This window comes from Oncorhynchus mykiss, chromosome 28 (genome assembly GCF_057628025.1).
Source record: "Oncorhynchus mykiss isolate SJ-2025 chromosome 28, ASM5762802v1, whole genome shotgun sequence".
Lineage (NCBI taxonomy): Eukaryota > Metazoa > Chordata > Actinopteri > Salmoniformes > Salmonidae > Oncorhynchus > Oncorhynchus mykiss.
The window spans coordinates 18,306,977-18,328,709 of record NC_143049.1 but is presented as its reverse complement, the minus strand read 5'-3'; the positions used below and the strand labels follow the sequence as shown (position 1 = coordinate 18,328,709).

General features: G+C 44.0%; 1 protein-coding gene across 2 annotated transcripts in view; it reads right to left on the bottom strand.

The window, feature by feature from the left end:
• Positions 1-868: 868 nt before the first annotated feature.
• LOC110508652 (apoptosis regulator Bcl-2) overlaps positions 869-21,733 on the bottom strand; it is a 58,199-nt gene continuing 37,334 nt past the window's right edge. The window contains exon 2 of one of the 2 annotated variants that reach the window (XM_036966199.2): positions 869-3,612. In XM_036966199.2, the coding sequence (XP_036822094.1) occupies positions 3,478-3,612 (135 nt within the window). In that variant the 3' untranslated portion in view covers positions 869-3,477. The remainder of the gene's footprint in view (positions 3,613-21,733) is intronic. The other variant, XM_090225560.1, reaches the window with a different exon arrangement.

Sequence of the window (21,733 nt, the reverse complement as noted above, 5' to 3'; positions counted from 1 at the left end):
GAGGCTCCACTGCACAGTCCAACAGCTCTCTCTCAGATCTCTGCAGAGCAAGCTGCATCTGTGGCACCTAGATGGCGTTCTGATGAGACCTTGTATCTATACATGTATTTATAACGATGCTGTGTGTTCAGAGTTGAGTGATGCTCCTGGTATATTGCACTGTAGAAGCGGTGGGTGGACAGACACACCGTTCTGGTTAGTGGCGAACTCCTTCCATTATACATTCAGAGCTGCTGTTGTGTGGAGGAAGTCCTTTGAAGGTGGGTTGAAGGGGACACACAGTTCAAAAAGAGCTCCTCGCCCTAACAACCGGTGTCGGGGCCATCACCTTGGTGCAAGCGGTTGAATCATCAATGTCCTTGCACTCCTATTAGTAAATCCTTCAAGGGAGGCCTCAGGTGTAATATCTGCTTTCTTTTGCCACACCGACACATGCTACACAAATCTACACGAGCACACAAAGGTTTCATGCTACAACTAGTACTGAAGCAGGCCGAACAAAAAGGACACATGCCAACCTGCCCCTCCTCTCCTCTCTTGTCAAGCCCTCAGTTGTCTCTCCAAACATTCTGTGATTACAGTTAAACGGCACGGCTTTCATTACATGTTTTCTTCTCTGTGGGCAGTGACTGTTTCATGACATGTTTTCTTCTCTGTGGGCAGTGACTGTTTCATGACATGTTTTCTTCTCTGTGGGCAGTGACTGTTTCATTACATGTTTTCTTCTCTGTGGGCAGTGACTGTTTCATTACATGTTTTCTTCTCTGTGGGCAGTGACTGTTTCATTACATGTTTTCTTCTCTGTGGGCAGTGACTGTTTCATTACATGTTTTCTTCTCTGTGGGCAGTGACTCTGTTTCATTACATGTTTTCTTCTCTGTGGGCAGTGTCTGTTTCATTACGTGTTTTCTTCTGTGTGGGCAGTGACTCTGTTTCATTACATGTTTTCTTCTCTGTGGGCAGTGACTCTGTTTCATGACATGTTTTCTTCTCTGTGGGCAGTGACTGTTTCATTACATGTTTTCTTCTCTGTGGGCAGTGACTCTGTTTCATTACATGTTTTCTTCTCTGTGGGCAGTGACTCTGTTTCATTACATGTTTTCTTCTCTGTGGGCAGTGACTCTGTTTCATGACATGTTTTCTTCTCTGTGGGCAGTGACTCTGTTTCATTACATGTTTTCTTCTCTGTGGGCAGTGACTGTTTCATGACATGTTTTCTTCTCTGTGGGCAGTGACTGTTTCATTACATGTTTTCTTCTCTGTGGGCAGTGACTCTGTTTCATTACATGTTTTCTTCTCTGTGGGCAGTGACTGTTTCATTACATGTTTTCTTCTCTGTGGGCAGTGACTCTGTTTCATGACATGTTTTCTTCTCTGTGGGCAGTGACTGTTTCATGACATTTTTTTCTTCTCTGTGGGCAGTGACTCTGTTTCATGACATGTTTTCTTCTCTGTGGGCAGTGACTGTTTCATGACATGTTTTCTTCTCTGTGGGCAATGACTCTGTTTCATGACATGTTTTCTTCTCTGTGGGCAGTGACTCTGTTTCATGACATGTTTTCTTCTCTGTGGGCAGTGACTCTGTTTCATGACATGTTTTCTTCTCTGTGGGCAGTGACCGTTTCATGACATGTTTTCTTCTCTGTGGGCAGTGACTCTGTTTCATGACATGTTTTCTTCTCTGTGGGCAGTGACTGTTTTATTACATGTTTTCTTCTCTGTGGGCAGTGACTGTTTCATGACATGTTTTCTTCTCTGTGGGCAGTGACTGTTTCATGACATGTTTTCTTCTCTGTGGGCAGTGACTGTTTCATGACATGTTTTCTTCTCTGTGGGCAGTGACTGTTTCATGACATGTTTTCTTCTCTGTGGGCAGTGACTGTTTCATGACATGTTTTCTTCTCTGTGGGCAGTGACTCTGTTTTATTACATGTTTTCTTCTCTGTGGGCAGTGACTGTTTTAATACATGTTTTCTTCTCTGTGGGCAGTGACTGTTTTAATACATGTTTTCTTCTCTGTGGGCAGTGACTCTGTTTCATTACATGTTTTCTTCTCTGTGGGCAGTGACTGTTTTATTACATGTTTTCTTCTCTGTGGGCAGTGACTCTGTTTCATTACATGTTTTCTTCTCTGTGGGCAGTGACTCTGTTTCATTACATGTTTTCTTCTCTGTGGGCAGTGACTCTGTTTCATGACATGTTTTCTTCTCTGAGGGCAGTGACTGTTTCATGACATGTTTTCTTCTCTGTGGGCAGTGACTCTGTTTTATTACATGTTTTCTTCTCTGTGGGCAGTGACTCTGTTTCATTACATGTTTTCTTCTCTGTGGGCAGTGACTCTGTTTCATGACATGTTTTCTTCTCTGTGGGCAGTGACTCTGTTTCATTACATGTTTTCTTCTCTGTGGGCAGTGACTGTTTCATGACATGTTTTCTTCTCTGTGGGCAGTGACTGTTTCATGACATGTTTTCTTCTCTGTGGGCAGTGACTCTGTTTCATGACATGTTTTCTTCTCTGTGGGCAGTGACTCTGTTTCATGACATGTTTTCTTCTGTGTGGGCAGTGACTCTGTTTCATGACATGTTTTCTTCTCTGTGGGCAGGGACTCTGTTTCATGACATGTTTTCTTCTGTGTGGGCAGTGACTCTGTTTCATGACATGTTTTCTTCTCTGTGGGCAGTGACTCTGTTTCATGACATGTTTTCTTCTCTGTGGGCAGTGACTGTTTTATTACATGTTTTCTTCTCTGTGGGCAGTGACTGTTTCATGACATGTTTTCTTCTCTGTGGGCAGTGACTCTGTTTCATTACATGTTTTCTTCTCTGTGGGCAGTGACTCTGTTTCATGACATGTTTTCTTCTCTGTGGGCAGTGACTGTTTCATGACATGTTTTCTTCTCTGTGGGCAGTGACTGTTTCATGACATGTTTTCTTCTCTGTGGGCAGTGACTGTTTCATGACATGTTTTCTTCTCTGTGGGCAGTGACTGTTTCATGACATGTTTTCTTCTCTGTGGGCAGTGACTGTTTCATGACATGTTTTCTTCTGTGTGGGCAGTGACTGTTTCATGACATGTTTTCTTCTGTCTGGGCAGTGACTCTGTTTCATGACATGTTTTCTTCTGTGTGGGCAGTGACTCTGTTTCATTACATGTTTTCTTCTCTGTGGGCAGTGACTCTGTTTCATGACATGTTTTCTTCTGTGTGGGCAGTGACTGTTTCATGACATGTTTTCTTCTGTCTGGGCAGTGACTCTGTTTCCTGCTGTTGTTTGATTTGGGCCTTTGTTTTATGAAGTGAGGGTTAAGAAAGAGGGAGTTTTTTCGAGAACAGGGAGAGAAAGAGAGAGAGAGAGGCTTTGAAGACATGCAGGTTGGGGATTCGGGATCGTCTCGGAGGGGGCAGAGTTGCCTTTGAAAAGAGAAAGTAGCAAGAGGGAGGGAGGACAAAAGGAGAGGGAGAGAAAAGGAGAACTCCTTCACTTCTGTGTAAGGTATGCTCCGATTGTAAGGCTTGCGGCCCCCAGTGCAGCCAGGCCGAAGACGGTCTTGATGGACGGCCACGAACAGAACACCGAGTCCCTCTGTCTGTCATAGAGCTCAACAAAGGCCTCCTGAGAGAGAGAGAGACAGAGAGAGAGACAGAGTTAATACAAGCAGTGTGTGTGTGTGTGTGTGTGTGTGTGTGTGTGTGTGTGTGTGTGTGTGTGTGTGTGTGTGTGTGTGTGTGTGTGTGTGTGTGTGTGTGTGTGTGTGTGTGTGTGTGTGTGTGTGTGTATTCTTGTGTTCAAAGCTAGCTGGGGGGTCTCCTTTGGAAGGGCCTGCATATCTCAACCCCCCTTGGATGCCATCCAACTCCAGTGTTATTACATGCAGGAAGCCAGATCCATTTCAAACCAGCTCCCCTCACACCCGTAACACCCCTCATGCTCACCCCCGGCAAAACTCTGAGGGCCCCTCATAAACACAACACACACACGAATGAACGGACACACACACACACACACACACACACACACACACACACACACACACACACACACACACACACACACACACCCTAGAGTACTCATGGACACAACCCAAGACAAACACTCCACATGAAAACATACACTGCGTCCTATTGATGCCTTGATGCAAGCCACAGTATACTGTACATGGTCAGTCATTAATGGAAAACACTGCATAACAGCTGTGATGCTCCGTAGATGCTTCATGGTCCTACAACAGCCTGTTACTGGTGCAACTGCTTCTTCATAATCTCAATGAATACAGCCTGTTAAAATAAACGATCCCATATGTCCGTATCGTGTACAGTAGGATATTCACCCTGGCTTAATGTATTTATGGCCCATGTGCTGTATGAGGAAATCAAGACGTCCATTTAGAAGCCTTCAGGCCCTGATAGTGAGAACAGATAGATGGGAAGTTAGAGTATAGAGATCCCCCTTGAAGACCCCATAAATGGTTGGTGATGATGAACCTGTATCAAACTGGTCAACCCAAGAAGGAGTGCACCATTGGATATAGGAGGGGTCTGAGGGTTGGGGGGTGCAGTACTCATGATATTGTAGTGGTTTCTTCAGAGCTGAAGGGGGGCCATGTTGTTTATGCCCCTGCCCTATATTAAGTCCCTAAACCTAGACCGGTAATACATTGTCGTTACAGCAGTAGCACTAACCCTAGACTGCTTTAACATTGATAATCATATAAACAATTCATTTGAGATACAGTGGATTATAGGTACAAAACACACACCCATCACCTCAATAGTGGAGCACTACTGTAGCATGGCAGATAACCTGATTATGGGTGAATTCAATTGTTAACTTCAATTCAATTCTACATTATTAGTCCCCTGAGGGCTAAATTCTTTTCAGTCTGTCTTGATTCGATCAAGGCTCCATTTACCTACACACATTATGTTATTTACTATATGTAGAGCAAGACAAATATATGTTTGTTTCAAAATTGCCCTTGATCAAATAGAAAGATAAACTGGGCCATCTTCTATGAATAGTGTCACACTGTTAGAGAGTGTAAGAGAATATTTCCAGCAAACCAAGCCTCACAGGATGACTAAAAAAGGCAGTCTATTTCAAATGGCTACGGAAGACAAAAGTATTTCCTGACTCCCTCTTCTCTCCCCCTTTCCTTTCCTGTCACATTCCTGAGGCCAGGGGCCATTGAGAGTCAGGATCAGATCAGCAGTTTCTTCCCCTTAGGTGCTCTGTTATCAAAACACACAACCGTTCCTAGTCAGACACTATTCACTAAACCAACAGACATTTCTCCTATTGTTGCCATTGTTTGTTTATTTGTTGTTGCTGAAATTAGCACAAAATGAAAAAGGAGCTAATTGAAAAGGCCCCTACCCTCATTGATCAAATCAAATCAAAGTTTATTTGTCAAGTGCTCCGAACACAACAGGTGTAGTAGACCTTACAGTGAAATGCTTACTTACAGGCTCTAACAGCGCAAATTTGAGGTTGAACAAGAGATTAGGTGAACAAGAGATTAGGTGAACAAGAGTAAAGAAATAAAAACAACAGTAAAAAAGATAGAGAAAAATAACAGTAGCGAGGCTATAACAGTAGCGAGACTATAACAGTAGCGAGACTATAACAGTAGCGAGACTATAACAGTAGCGAGACTACAACAGTAGCGAGACTACAACAGTAGCGAGGCTATAACAGTAGCGAGGCTATAACAGTAGCGAGGCTATAACAGTAGCGAGGCTATAACAGTAGCGAGGCTATAACAGTAGCGAGACTATTACAGTAGCGAGACTATAACAGTAGCGAGACTATAACAGTAGCGAGACTATAAAAGTAGCGAGACTAAAACAGTAGCAAGACTATAACAGTAGCGAGACTAAAACAGTAGCGAGACTATAACAGTAGCGAGACTATAACAGTAGCGAGACTATAACAGTAGCGAGACTATAACAGTAGCGAGACTAAAACAGTAGCGAGACTAAAACAGTAGCGAGACTATAACAGTAGCGAGACTATAACAGTAGCGAGACTACAACAGTAGCGAGACTACAACAGTAGCGAGACTATAACAGTAGCGGGACTATAACAGTAGCGAGGCTATAACAGTAGCGAGGCTATAACAGTAGCGAGACTACAACAGTAGCGAGACTATAACAGTAGCGAGGCTATAACAGTAGCAAGACTATTACAGTAGCGAGGCTATAACAGTAGCGAGACTAAAACAGTAGCGAGACTATAACAGTAGCGAGACTATAACAGTAGCGAGACTACAACAGTAGCGAGACTATAACAGTAGCGAGACTATAACAGTAGCGAGACTATAACAGTAGCGAGGCTATAACAGTAGCGAGACTACAACAGCAGCGAGACTATAACAGTAGCGAGGCTATAACAGTAGCGAGACTATTACAGTAGCGAGGCTATAACAGTAGCGAGACTATAACAGTAGCGAGGCTATAACAGTAGCGAGGCTATAACAGTAGCGAGACTACAACAGTAGCGAGACTATAACAGTAGCGAGACTATAACAGTAGCGAGACTACAACAGTAGCGAGACTATAACAGTAGCGAGACTATAACAGTAGCGAGACTATAACAGTAGCGAGGCTATAACAGTAGCGAGACTACAACAGCAGCGAGACTATAACAGTAGCGAGGCTATAACAGTAGCGAGACTATTACAGTAGCGAGGCTATAACAGTAGCGAGACTATAACAGTAGCGAGGCTATAACAGTAGCGAGGCTATAACAGTAGCGAGACTACAACAGTAGCGAGGCTATAACAGTAGCGAGACTATAACAGTAGCGAGACTATAACAGTAGCGAGACTATTACAGTAGCGAGACTATAACAGTAGCGAGGCTATAACAGTAGCGAGACTATAACAGTAGCGAGACTATGACAGTAGCGAGACTATGACAGTAGCGAGACTATAACAGTAGCGAGACTATAACAGTAGCGAGACTATAACAGTAGCGAGGCTATAACAGTAGCGAGACTACAACAGTAGCGAGACTACAACAGTAGCGAGGCTATAACAGTAGCGAGACTATTACAGTAGCGAGGCTATAACAGTAGCGATACTATAACAGTAGCGAGACTATAACAGTAGCGAGGCTATAACAGTAGCGAGACTACAACAGTAGCGAGGCTACAACAGTAGCGAGACTATAACAGTAGCGAGACTATAACAGTAGCGAGACTATAACAGTAGCGAGACTATAACAGTAGCGAGACTATAACAGTAGCGAGGCTATAACAGTAGCGAGAATATAACAGTAGCGAGACTATAACAGTAGCGTAACAGTAGCGAGACTATAACAGTAGAGAGGCTATAACAGTAGCGAGACTGTAACAGTAGTGAGGCTATAACAGTAGCGAGACTATAACAGTAGCGAGGCTATAACAGTAGAGAGACTATAACAGTAGTGAGACTATAACAGTAGCGAGACTATAACAGTAGCGAGGCTATAACAGTAGCGAGACTATAACAGTAGCGAGACTACAACAGTAGCGAGACTATAACAGTAGCGAGACTACAACAGTAGCGAGACTACAACAGTAGCGAGACTACAACAGTAGCGAGACTATAACAGTAGCGAGGCTATAACAGTAGCGAGGCTATAACAGTAGCGAGACTACAACAGTAGCGAGACTATAACAGTAGCGAGGCTATAACAGTAGCGAGACTATAACAGTAGCGAGACTATAACAGTAGCGAGGCTATAACAGTAGCGAGACTATTACAGTAGCGAGGCTATAACAGTAGCGAGACTATAACAGTAGCGAGGCTATAACAGTAGCGAGGCTATAACAGTAGCGAGACTACAACAGTAGCGAGGCTATAACAGTAGCGAGACTATAACAGTAGCGAGACTAAGACAGTAGCGAGACTATGACAGTAGCGAGACTATGACAGTAGCGAGACTATAACAGTAGCGAGACTATAACAGTAGCGAGACTATAACAGTAGCGAGGCTATAACAGTAGCGAGACTACAACAGTAGCGAGACTATAACAGTAGCGAGGCTATAACAGTAGCGAGACTATTACAGTAGCGAGGCTATAACAGTAGCGAGACTATAACAGTAGCGAGACTATAACAGTAGCGAGGCTATAACAGTAGCGAGACTACAACAGTAGCGAGGCTACAACAGTAGCGAGACTATAACAGTAGCGAGACTATAACAGTAGCGAGACTACAACAGTAGCGAGACTATAACAGTAGCGAGACTATAACAGTAGCGAGACTATAACAGTAGCGAGGCTATAACAGTAGCGAGAATATAACAGTAGCGAGACTATAACAGTAGCGTAACAGTAGCGAGACTATAACAGTAGAGAGGCTATAACAGTAGCGAGACTGTAACAGTAGCGAGGCTATAACAGTAGCGAGACTATAACAGTAGCGAGGCTATAACAGTAGAGAGACTATAACAGTAGTGAGACTATAACAGTAGCGAGACTATAACAGTAGCGAGGCTATAACAGTAGCGAGACTATAACAGTAGTGAGACTATAACAGTAGCGAGACTACAACAGTAGCGAGACTAAAACAGTAGCGAGACTATAACAGTAGCGAGACTACAACAGTAGCGAGACTACAACAGTAGCGAGGCTATAACAGTAGCGAGACTATAACAGTAGCGAGACTATAACAGTAGCGAGACTATAACAGTAGCGAGACTATAACAGTAGCGAGACTATAACAGTAGCGAGGCTATAACAGTAGCGAGACTATAGCAGTAGCGAGACTATAACAGTAGCGAGACTATAACAGTAGCGAGACTAAAACAGTAGCGAGACTATAGCAGTAGCGAGACTACAACAGTAGCGAGACTATAACAGTAGCGAGACTAAAACAGTAGCGAGACTACAACAGTAGCGAGACTATAACAGTAGCGAGGCTATAATAGTAGCGAGGCTATAACAGTAGCGAGACTATAACAGTAGCGAGACTATAACAGTAGCGAGACTATAACAGTAGCGAGACTATAACAGTAGTGAGACTACAACAGTAGCGAGACTACAACAGTAGCGAGGCTATAACAGTAGCGAGGCTATAACAGTAGCGAGGCTATAACAGTAGCGAGACTATTACAGTAGCGAGACTATAACAGTAGCGAGACTGTAACAGTAGCGAGGCTATAACAGTAGCGAGACTATAACAGTAGCGAGACTATAACAGTAGCAAGACTAAAACAGTAGCGAGACTATAACAGTAGCGAGACTAAAACAGTAGCGAGACTAAAACAGTAGCGAGAAAATAACAGTAGCGAGACTAAAACAGTAGCGAGACTATAACAGTAGCGAGACTATAACAGTAGCGAGACTATAACAGTAGCGAGACTATTACAGTAGCGAGACTATAACAGTAGCGAGACTAAAACAGTAGCGAGACTATAACAGTAGCGAGACTATAACAGTAGCGAGACTATAACAGTAGCGAGGCTATAACAGTAGCGAGGCTATAACAGTAGCGAGACTACAACAGTAGCGAGACTATAACAGTAGCGAGACTATAACAGTAACGAGACTACAACAGTAGCGAGACTATAACAGTAGCGAGACTATAACAGTAGCGAGACTATAACAGTAGCGAGGCTATAACAGTAGCGAGACTACAACAGTAGCGAGACTATAACAGTAGCGAGGCTATAACAGTAGCGAGACTATTACAGTAGCGAGGCTATAACAGTAGCGAGACTATAACAGTAGCGAGGCTATAACAGTAGCGAGGCTATAACAGTAGCGAGACTACAACAGTAGCGAGGCTATAACAGTAGCGAGACTATAACAGTAGCGAGACTATAACAGTAGCGAGACTATAACAGTAGCGAGACTAAAACAGTAGCGAGACTATAACAGTAGCGAGACTACGACAGTAGCGAGACTACAACAGTAGCGAGACTATAACAGTAGCGAGACTATAACAGTAGCGAGGCTATAACAGTAGCGAGACTACAACAGTAGCGAGACTATAACAGTAGCGAGGCTATAACAGTAGCGAGACTATTACAGTAGCGAGGCTATAACAGTAGCGAGACTATAACAGTAGCGAGACTATAACAGTAGCGAGGCTATAACAGTAGCGAGACTACAACAGTAGCGAGGCTACAACAGTAGCGAGACTATAACAGTAGCGAGACTATAACAGTAGCGAGACTACAACAGTAGCGAGACTATAACAGTAGCGAGACTATAACAGTAGCGAGACTATAACAGTAGCGAGACTATAACAGTAGCGTAACAGTAGCGAGACTATAACAGTAGAGAGGCTATAACAGTAGCGAGACTGTAACAGTAGCGAGGCTATAACAGTAGCGAGACTATAACAGTAGCGAGGCTATAACAGTAGAGAGACTATAACAGTAGTGAGACTATAACAGTAGCGAGACTATAACAGTAGCGAGGCTATAACAGTAGCGAGACTATAACAGTAGTGAGACTATAACAGTAGCGAGATTACAACAGTAGCGAGACTATAACAGTAGCGAGACTATAACAGTAGCGAGACTACAACAGTAGCGAGACTACAACAGTAGCGAGGCTATAACAGTAGCGAGACTATAACAGTAGCGAGGCTATAACAGTAGCGAGACTATAACAGTAGCGAGGCTATAATAGTAGCGAGGCTATAACAGTAGCGAGACTATAACAGTAGCGAGACTATAACAGTAGCGAGACTATAACAGTAGCGAGACTATAACAGTAGCGAGACTATAACAGTAGCGAGACTATTACAGTAGCGAGACTATAACAGTAGCGAGGCTATAACAGTAGCGAGACTATAACAGTAGCGAGACTATAACAGTAGCGAGACTACAACAGTAGCGAGACTATTACAGTAGCGAGGCTATAACAGTAGCGAGACTATAACAGTAGCGAGACTATAACAGTAGCGAGGCTATAACAGTAGCGAGACTACAACAGTAGCGAGGCTACAACAGTAGCGAGACTATAACAGTAGCGAGACTATAACAGTAGCGAGACTACAACAGTAGCGAGACTATAACAGTAGCGAGACTATAACAGTAGCGAGACTATAACAGTAGCGAGACTATAACAGTAGCGTAACAGTAGCGACACTATAACAGTAGAGAGGCTATAACAGTAGCGAGACTGTAACAGTAGCGAGGCTATAACAGTAGCGAGACTATAACAGTAGCGAGGCTATAACAGTAGAGAGACTATAACAGTAGTGAGACTATAACAGTAGCGAGACTATAACAGTAGCGAGGCTATAACAGTAGCGAGACTATAACAGTAGTGAGACTATAACAGTAGCGAGACTACAACAGTAGCGAGACTATAACAGTAGCGAGACTATAACAGTAGCGAGACTACAACAGTAGCGAGACTACAACAGTAGCGAGGCTATAACAGTAGCGAGACTATAACAGTAGCGAGGCTATAACAGTAGCGAGACTATAACAGTAGCGAGGCTATAACAGTAGCGAGACTATAACAGTAGCGAGACTATAACAGTAGCGAGACTACAACAGTAGCGAGACTATAACAGTAGCGAGACTATAACAGTAGCGAGGCTATACCAGTAGCGAGACTATAACAGTAGCGAGACTACAACAGTAGCGAGACTATAACAGTAGCGAGGCTATAACAGTAGCGAGACTATAACAGTAGCGAGGCTATAACAGTAGCGAGACTATAACAGTAGCGAGACTATAACAGTAGCGAGACTATAACAGTAGCGAGACTACAACAGTAGCGAGACTTTAACAGTAGCGAGGCTATAACAGTAGCGAGGCTATAACAGTAGCGAGACTATAACAGTAGCGAGACTATAACAGTAGCGAGGCTATAACAGTAGCGAGACTATAACAGTAGCGAGACTATAACAGTAGCGAGGCACCGGTCAGTCGGGGTGATTGAGGTAACTCCCTCTGATTTAGCTCGTCTGGTAGGCTCATGTCACTGGGCAGCTCGTGGCTGTGCTTCCCTTGTAGTCTGTAATAGTTTGCAAGCCCTGCCACATAAGACAAACGTCGGAGTCTGTGTAGTACGATTCAATCTTAGCCCTGTATTGTCGCTGTGCCTGTTTGATGGTTCGTCGGAGGGCATAGTGGGATTTTTTATAAGCTTCTGGGTTAGAGTCCCGCACCTTGAAAGTGGCAGCTCTACCCTTTAGTTCAGTGCGAATGTTGCCTGTAATCCATGATTTCTGGTTGGGGTATGTACTTACGGTCACTGTGGGGACGACATCCTCGGTGCACTTATTGATAAAGCCAGTGACTGATGTGGTGTACTCCTCAGTGCCAGGGGAAGAATCCCAGAACATATTCCAGTCTGTGATAGCAAAACAGTCCTGTATTTTAGCATCTGCTTCATCTGACCACTTTTTTATAGACCGAGTCACTGGTGCTTCCTGCTTTAATTTTTGATTGTAAGCAGGAATCAGGAGGATGGAATTGTGGTCAGATTTACCAAATGGAGGGCTAGGGAGAGCTTTGTACGTGTCTCTGTGTGTGGAGTAAAGGTGATCTAGAATTGTTTCCCCTCTGGTTACACATTAAACATGTTGATAGAAATTTGGTAGAACTGATTTAAGTTTCCCTGCATTAAAGTCTCCGGCCACTAGGAGCGCCACCTCTGGGTGAGCGGTTTCCTGTTTGCCTATTTCCTTATACAGATGACTTAGTGCCAGCATCCGTCTGTGGTGGTAAATAAACAGACACAAAAAGTATGAAAACTCTCTTGGCAAATAGTGTGGTCTGCAGTTTATCCTAATATACTCTACTTCAGGCGAGCAAAACCTAGAGACTTCCTATGATTTCGTGCACCAGCTGTTGTTTACTAATATGCACAGACCAGCGCCCGTAAAACTGCTGCCGTTTTATACCCTCCACCCACCAACACACACACCCTTCCATCCTTCTCAGCACAGGTGTGATTTAGTGTACGGGTGCCTCAGTCGCACCTCCTACTGTGAGGAATGTAGTATAGCTCCTCTGCTAAAAACATTGTCTGCCTGTTGCCCTTCTTTTCCCACCACAGGAAAAACTGTTTGCTGCGACAACACAGACTGGTTGCCACCGGTTGCCACTACTAGCCGTTGCATGATACCTTCCTGACCATGGCATGATAATATTATGGCTAGCTAGACAAAATTGCAAAAAGGAAATGTGCATCTATAGCAGCAATAAATGATATAACATGTGGGGTTCCGAACAATGGATAATTCAAATGCAACAACTGACTAGACACTCCGTTTAGAAAACCCCAGAATGGTACTTTGTGTAATAACCTGAGACAGGGAGCGCCAGGGGTTGATGGGTAATGGAGTTGATGGGTCAGTCAGGTGGACATCATGAGACTGTGGCGTGGTACATCATGCTCTAATTATCTTGGTCAGCTCCCAGACACCAGTTAGTTTCTCACCATTACAGACATGTGACTACTGTTGAAAAACAACAACTAGAGGTCAGTTTCTCTCTCTCTCTCTCTCTCTCTCTCTCTCTCTCTCTCTCTCTCTCTCACTGCAAGGTCAGAGGAGACAGGGAAAGGGCCTTTAGCTTACACTCAGATAGTGAAATATCATTCTCCTATCCATGCAAGAACAAAAACATGACAAGTAGTTTGCCCTTCACCAAGACCATCTGCTAGCTTAAGGAGGTGAGGGACTGGGGAATCAGTCCAATGTTACATACAGTCTTTCAGCGCTGAAGTTCACCTAGAGTGCTTTGTTGATCAACACACACGGGTGCCAAGAATCAAACAAAAATCCGGCCCAACCTTCTATCAGGCCCAGTAAATCTTTTTTTGCTTTATATTTATGACAACATTCACAGTGTCACGTAACAAATCCCTTGGAGACCCACAGCAGCACTCTCTGGGAAAAAGCAGAGAAACAAAATGAGGGGAAGAGAGGATCACTGGCTGCCACAGGCATGGGCGGCACCATGTAGCCACAGTGTCATGGTTACCCCTGTAGCATGCCACATCTCCTGATGCTACAATATGAGCTTGACGACCTGAGATTGACTTTTCCCACCAGCAGGGCTGTCTTTTCTTGACCTCTGATTTGCTTTTCTCATGATACAGAGCTTCAGCATTGTCTCTTAGAGAATGTCCCTCTAGACTGAATTTAACTCTACTCTCCCCAAGAGGGGAACAGGAAACTTCAAAATTCCACTCCAGTCCTGGGTATCCTGGGCTTCTCCTGTTCGTTATTGTGAATGGATAATTTGCCTACACTTGCCTTGTGTGTGGGAGATAAGGAATAGCCTTGTATGCTTGGCTGGCCTCTAGTCTCCACCCTCTCAGACAGACAGTTGATTAAAACACCACCAGGCAGCAAGGCCTTTGCCAAAACAGATAAATTATTAGGCAAGTTATCTCTGTTGTTTGGCTCACTGGCTAATTATGGCCAGCTTGGGAGTTCTCCTCTCCTCATTAGACCACAGAAAAGGAGGGATGAGAGAAGGCGGGATAAGGGGAGGAGGGATGAGAGGAGGAGGAGGAATGTGGGTTAAGGGTCAGACATTAATTAAAGTGCCTATATATTGTGGCTTCAGAGCAGCAGCCGCTAAACCAAGCGTGTCCCAATGCTGTGGGTCTACACAACCACACCATAAACATACTGCTTAGTACACTGCAGACACACTCAGACACACTACACCTCTCAGCTCTTACAGTGTCTTCTCTATGGAGGATCTGGCTGTTTACCCCCAAAGCGAATTCATCTAAGACAAAACTCTTACTAAAAGAAGGGGGGCAGAGAGAAAAAAAAGAGTCAGAGTAGGGTAAGTGTAGAAATACAGAAAAACAGAAAACATAGCAAAGCCTATAGGGGAGAATCACTCATTGAATAGTGTGCTACATTTGTTTATTGATCAAGCAGGAAATCCTGCCTGTATCTATCTAGTTCTGTTTACCTAAACAGACGCAGCCCTATACTATCCTGTCCAATCCAGACACAATAGGTGACAAGAAGGCAACCTTGAGTCTGCGGCGACAAGGTCGCTCGGTGTGTGTAGCGTCTCTGGTGTCATCCATCAACCTGCTGCCTGCTGGGAAACAGATGACTGAGGACTTTTCAGACACACACTCATTACCCAGAAAATCCCCTAGCGTCAGCTGCACAGGACCAGGATCAAGGGACAATGTCTGAGTCCTTGGATAGCATCGATATTACACACAGAAGCAAATGATAGCCTGGTTATATAAAGTGACAAAAAAAAAAAGAGGTGAGCTATCTGTCGATCAGTCAGAAATCCACATTAAGTTGGGGTGGAAATAACAAAATAACTTAGACCATTTTTTTGGCATAGCTACCAAGGCATAGAGAGAATATTTAATGGTAAGAAAATAACTACTGTACACTGCTACTGTAGAGATGCCTGCTGAGGACAATGACATACTGAAAAACATGTTTTGCATTATGACAATATCCTTCCAACGGGACATTAAAAACTGTAATATCTTATGTTTCACCAAGTCGTGCCTGAATGACGACATGAATAACAAAAAGCTGGTGGGTTTTAAGCTTTTTCGGCAGGATAAAACAGCAGCCTCTGCTAAGACAAGGGGTGGCGGTCTATGTATATTTGTGAACAACAGCTGGTGCATAAAATCGAAGGAAGTCTCGAGGTTTTGCTCGCCTGAGGTGGAGTATCTCATGATAAGCTGTAGACCACACTATTTACCAAGAGATTTTTCAACTGTATTTTTCGTAGCTGTCTACATACCAACACAAACTGATGCGGGCACTAAGACTGCACTCAATGAGCTGTATACCGCCATAAGCAAACAGGAAAATGCTCACCCAGAGGTGCCGCTCCTAGTGGCCGGGGACTTTAATGCAGGGAAACTCAAATCCGTTCTACCTAATCTCTACCAGCATGTTAAATGTGCAACCAGAGTGAAAAACACTCTAGATCACCTTTACTCCACACAAAGCTCTCAAGGCACGGCACGGCACAAGGCACGACTCCAACCATCATTAAGTTTGCAGATGACACAAAAGTGGTAGGCCTTATCACTGACAATGACGAGACAGCCAAAAGGGAGGAGGTCAGAGACCTGGCCGTGTGGTGCCAGGACAACAACCTCTCCCTCAGCGTGATCAAGACATAGGAGATGATTGTGGACTACAGGAAAATGAGGACCGAGTATGCCCCCATTCTCAAGATTGAGCAGGTTGTCCACATCACCAACTAACTAACATGGTCCAAGCACACCAAGACAGTCGTGAAGAGGGCACGACAAAACCTATTCCCCTTCAGGAGACTGAAAAGATTTGGCATGGGTCCTCAGATCCCCCAAAAGGTTATATAGGTGCACCATCGAGAGCATCCTGACTGGTTGCATCACTGCCTGGTATGGCAACTGCTCGGCCTCCGACCGCAAGGCACTACAGAGGGTAGTGCGTACGGCCCAGTACATCACTGGGGCCAAGCTTCCTGCCATGCAGGACATCTATACCAGGCGGTGTCAGAGGAAGGCCCTAAAAATGGTCAAAGACTCCAGCCACCCTAGTCATAGACTGTTCTCTCTGCTACCACATGGCAAGCAGTACCGGCGCGCCAAGTCAAGGCCCAAAAAGCTTCTAAACAGCTTCTACTCCCAAGCCATAAGAATCCTGAGCAACTAATCAAATGGCTACCCAGACTATTTGCACCCCCCACCCTATTTTACACTGCTGCTACTCTCTGTTTATTATCTATGCATAGTCACTTTAATAACTCTACCTACATGTACATATTACGTCAATTACCTCGACTAACTGGTGCCCCCACACATTGACGCTGTATCGGTACCCCCTGTATATAGCCTCACTTTTTTATTTTACTGCTGCTATTTAATTATTTGTCACTTTTATTTATTTTATTTTTTGGGGGTATTTTGGGGGGTTGGTATTTTTTCTTTAAACTGCACTATTGGTTAAGGGCTTGTACTACACCTGTTGTATTCGGCGCATGGGACAAATAACATTTGATTTGACGATACACAGGTAACTGCCAAAATAAAGGAAACACCAACATTAAGTGTCTTAACAGGATGTCGGGCCAACACGAGCCAGAACAGCTTCAACACCTTGGCATAGATTCTACAAGTGATTGGAACTCTCTTGGAGGGATGCAACACCATTCTTCCATTAGAAGTTCTATCATTTGGTGTTTTGTTGATGGTGGTGGAAAACGCTGTCTCAGGCTCCGCTCCAGAATATCCCATAAGTGTTCATTTGGGTTTAGATCTGGTGACTGAGACAGCCATGGCATATGGTTTACGTAATTGTCATGCTCATCAAACCATTCAGTGACCACTTGTGCCCTGTGAATGGGAGCCTTGTCATTCTATGGGGGTTTATCCATGCTAGCCACAATAATGGCCAAAGTAATGGCCTGCCCAGCATTTTGATACATGACCCTAAACATGATTGAATGTTAATTGCTTAATTAACTCAGGAACCACAGCCTTCCTTCATGAACTGGCCTCTGTAAAATGGTATAGAATCAGCTTGATCCTCTCTGTCGAAGACGCTTGGACCTTCTTTTTGATATTTTCAGTGGTATTGTGAACAAACACGCCCCCATAAAGAAAATGAGAATTAAAAACAGGTTCAGCCCCTGGTTCGACCGTGATCTTGCAGAGTTACACTACCTCAAGAATTGCATTTGGCGAAAGGCTCGGCACACGTATACTCAGGCTGACTGGATCTCGTTCAGGCAAACGAGAAATATGTGCACTCAGGCTATCTGGAAGGCCAAAGTTAGTTACTTTAAGGAGCAGTTCTCTCTCTGTGGGTCTAACCCCAAGAAGTTGTGGAAAACGGTTAAAGACCTGGAGAATAAACCCTCCTCCTCACAGCTGCCCATGTCCCTTAAAGTTGATGATGTGGTTGTTACTGACAAGAAGCACATGGCTGAGCTCTTTAATCACCACTTCATTAAGTCAGGATTCCTATTTGACTCAGCCATGCCTCCTTGCCCGTCCAACATTTCCTCATCTCCCACCCATTCTAATGCGACTATCCCCGAAGCTTCTCACTCTTTTCCCCCAGCCCCGATACAAAGTTTCTCCCTGCAGGCAGTCACTGAGTTCTAGGTACTAGAGGAGATCTAGAAACTTGACCCCAAAAAACATCTGGGTCAGATGGTTTAGAGTCTTTCTTCTTTAAGGTTGCTGCACCTATCATCGCCAAGCCTATCTCTGACCTTTCAAACCTGTCTCTCCTCTCTGGGGAGGTTCCCATTGCTTGGAAGGCAGCCACGGTTTGTCCTTTATTTAAAGGGGGAGGTAAAGCTGATCCTAACTGTTATAGGCCTATTTCTATTTGCCCTGTTTATCAAAAGTGTTGGAAAAACGTGTCAATGATCAACTGACTGGGTCCTTGGTGTCTATAGTATTCTCTCTGGTATGCAATCTGGTTTCCGCTCAAGTTTCCGCTCAAATAATGTGTTACTGCTACCTTAAAGGTCCTCAATGATGTCACCATTGCCCTTGATTCTAAGCAATGTTGTGCTGCTATTTTTATCGATACGGTAGACCATTCCATTCTTGTGGGCCGGTTAAGGAATATTGGTGTCTCTGAGGGTGTCTTTGGCCTGGTTTGCTAACTACCTCTCTCAAAGAATGCAGTGTATAAAGTCAGAAATTCTATTGTCTCAGTCACTGCCTGTGTCACGAACTGGCCATAGAGAGGCTTTTTATTCTCTATTTTGGTTAGGCCAGGGTGTGACTAGGGTGGGCGTTCTATGTTATTCTTTCTATGTTTTTGTATTTCTTTGTTTTTGGCCGGGTATGGTTCTCAATCAGGGACAGCTGTCTATCGTTGTCTCTGATTGAGAACCATACTTACAGTGGGGCAAAAAAGTATTTAGTCAGCCACCAATTGTGCAAGTTCTCCCACTTAAAAAGATGAGAGATGCCTGTAATTTTCATCATAGGTACACTTCAACTATGACAGACAAAATTAGGAGAAAAAATCCAGAAAATCACATTGTAGGATTTTTAATGAATTTATTTGCAAATTATGGTGGAAAATAAGTATTTGGTCAATAACAAAAGTTTCTCAATACTTTGTTATATACCCTTTGTTGGCAATGACAGAGGTCAAACGTTTTCTGTAAGTCTTCACAAGGTTTTCACACACTGTTGCTGGTATTTTGGCCCATTCCTCCATGCAGATCTCCTCTAGAACAGTGATGTTTTGGGGCTGTTGCTGGGCAACACAGACTTTCAACTCCCTCTAAAGATTTTCTATGGGGTTGAGATCTGGAGACTGGCTAGGCCACTCCAGGACCTTGAAATGCTTCTTACGAAGCCACTCCTTCGTTGCCCGGGCGGTGTTTTTGGGATCATTGTCATGCTGAAAGACCCAGCCACGTTTCATCTTCAATGCCCTTGCTGATGGAAGGAGGTTTTCACTCAAAATCTCACGATACATGGCCCCATCCATTCTTTCCTTTACACGGATCAGTCGTCCTGGTCCCTTTGCAGAAAAACAGCCTCAAAGCATGATGTTTCCACCCCCATGCTTCACAGTAGGTATGGTGTTCTTTGGATGCAACTCAGCATTCTTTGTCCTCCAAACACGACGAGTTGAGTTTTTACCAAAAAGGTCTATTTTGGTTTCATTTGACCATATGACATTCTCCCAATCTTCTTCTGGATCATCCAAATGCTCTCTCGCAAACTTCAGACGGGCCTGGACATGTACTGGCTTAAGCAGGGGGACACGTCTGGCACAGCAGGATTTGAGTCCCTGGCGGCGTAGTGTGTTACTGATGGTAGGCTTGGTTTTTTTGGTCCCAGCTCTCTGCAGGTCATTCACTAGGTCCCCACGTGTGGTTCTGGGATTTTTGCTCACCGTTCTTGTGATCATTTTGACCCCACGGGGTGAGATCTTGCGTGGAGCCCCAGATCGAGGGAGATTATCAGTGCTCTTGTATGTCTTCCATTTCCTAATAATTGCTCCCACAGTTGATTTCTTTGTTGTTGTTGTTGTTTTCTGCTCCCACAGTTGATGTTTTTTTGTTCTAGTGTTCAGTTTCTTTATTAAATCTACCATGAACACGTATCGCTCTGCACCTTGGTCCTCTTCACCTTCTTCCACCTATGACAACCGTTACAGCCTGTCACCAAGGGAGTGCCCCAAGGCTCAATCCTAGGCTGCACGCTCTTTTCAATTTACATCAACAACATGGCTCAGGCAGTAGGAAGCTCTCTCATTCATTTATATGCAGATCTCATACTCAGCTGGCCCCTCCCCGGATTGTGTGTTAAAAGCTCTACAACAAAGCTTTCTTAGTGTCCAACAAGCTTTCTCTACCCTTAACCTTGTTCTGAACACCTCCAAAACAAAGGTCATGTGGTTTGTTAAGAAGAATGCCTCTCTCCCCACAGGTGTGATTACTACCTCTGAGGGTTTAGAGCTTGAGGTAGTCACCTCATACAAGTACTTGGGAGTATGGCTAGACAGTACACTGTCTTTATATCAAAGCTTTCCACATATCAAAGCTGCAGGCTAAAGTTAAATCTAGACTTGGTTTCCTCTATTGTAATCACTCCTTTTTTACCCCAGCTACCAAACTAACCCTGATTCAGATGACCATCCTACCCATGCAAGATTAGGGAGACATCATTTATAGATCAGCAGATAAGGGTGCTCTCGAACAGCTAGATGTTCTTTACCATTCTGCCATCAGATTTGCCACCAATGTTCCTTATAGGACACATCACTGCACTCCATACTCCTCTGTAAACTGGTCCTCTCTGTATACCGTTGCAAGACCCACTGGTTGATGCTTATTTTTAAAACCCTCTTAGGCCTCACTCCCTCCTATCTGAGATATCTACTGCAGCCCTCATCCTCCACATACAACACCTTTGTGCTGTTGTCTGTGCCCTATAATATTTGTACCATGTTTTGTGCTGCTACTATGTTGTGTTGCTACCATGTTGTGTTGCTACCATGCTGTGTTGTCATGTGTTGCAGCCTTGCTATGTTGTCTTAGGTCTCTCTTTATGTAGTGTTGTGTTGCCTCGCTTGTTGTGATGTGTGTTTTGTCCTATATTTATATGTTATTTATTTTAATCCCAGCCCCCGTTCCTGCAGGAAGCCTTTTGCCTTTTGGTAGGCCGTCATTGGAAATAAGAATTTGTTCTTAACTGACTTGCCTAGTTAAATAAAGGTTAAATTTAAAAAATGTATTTTTTTTTAAAACACCTGTGTGGAAGCACCTGCTTTCAATATACTGTGTATCCCTCATTTACTCAAGTGTTTCCATTACTTTGGCAGTTACCCGTACCTGCTTCCATTAATGGCAATTATCATTGCTCGTCTTACCATGATTACCGATGATAAAGCGACAATATTGTATAAATAAATTATGTCACCAACCATGCTGGGGTGTTTGGCCATATGTATGCGTTTTAGGTAGTTGATGCACTGCTGCTGGAAAAAAATCCCATGGAGCAAGTGAACTACAAACAGACTATCTGCAAAGAAAATCGTATTGGACTCGCAGTAGCGCCGTAACGCTGGCTAGCGTGTTAGCTCGATTTGGGCCTACCCCCACATCAAAGCTAGTTAGCGTTGCTAGCTAACAACTCAGAATAATGACCAAACTCACCCCTGGATGTGTCAATTGTCAACAACTGACCCAGAAAATTGCTGAATTGGAGGGTAGAGTGTCTATTCTTCATCAGATTTAAGAAGATGAACAGCTGATTGACTCTTTGCTTGAGTCAGGCAAAAATGTTGTGAACGAAG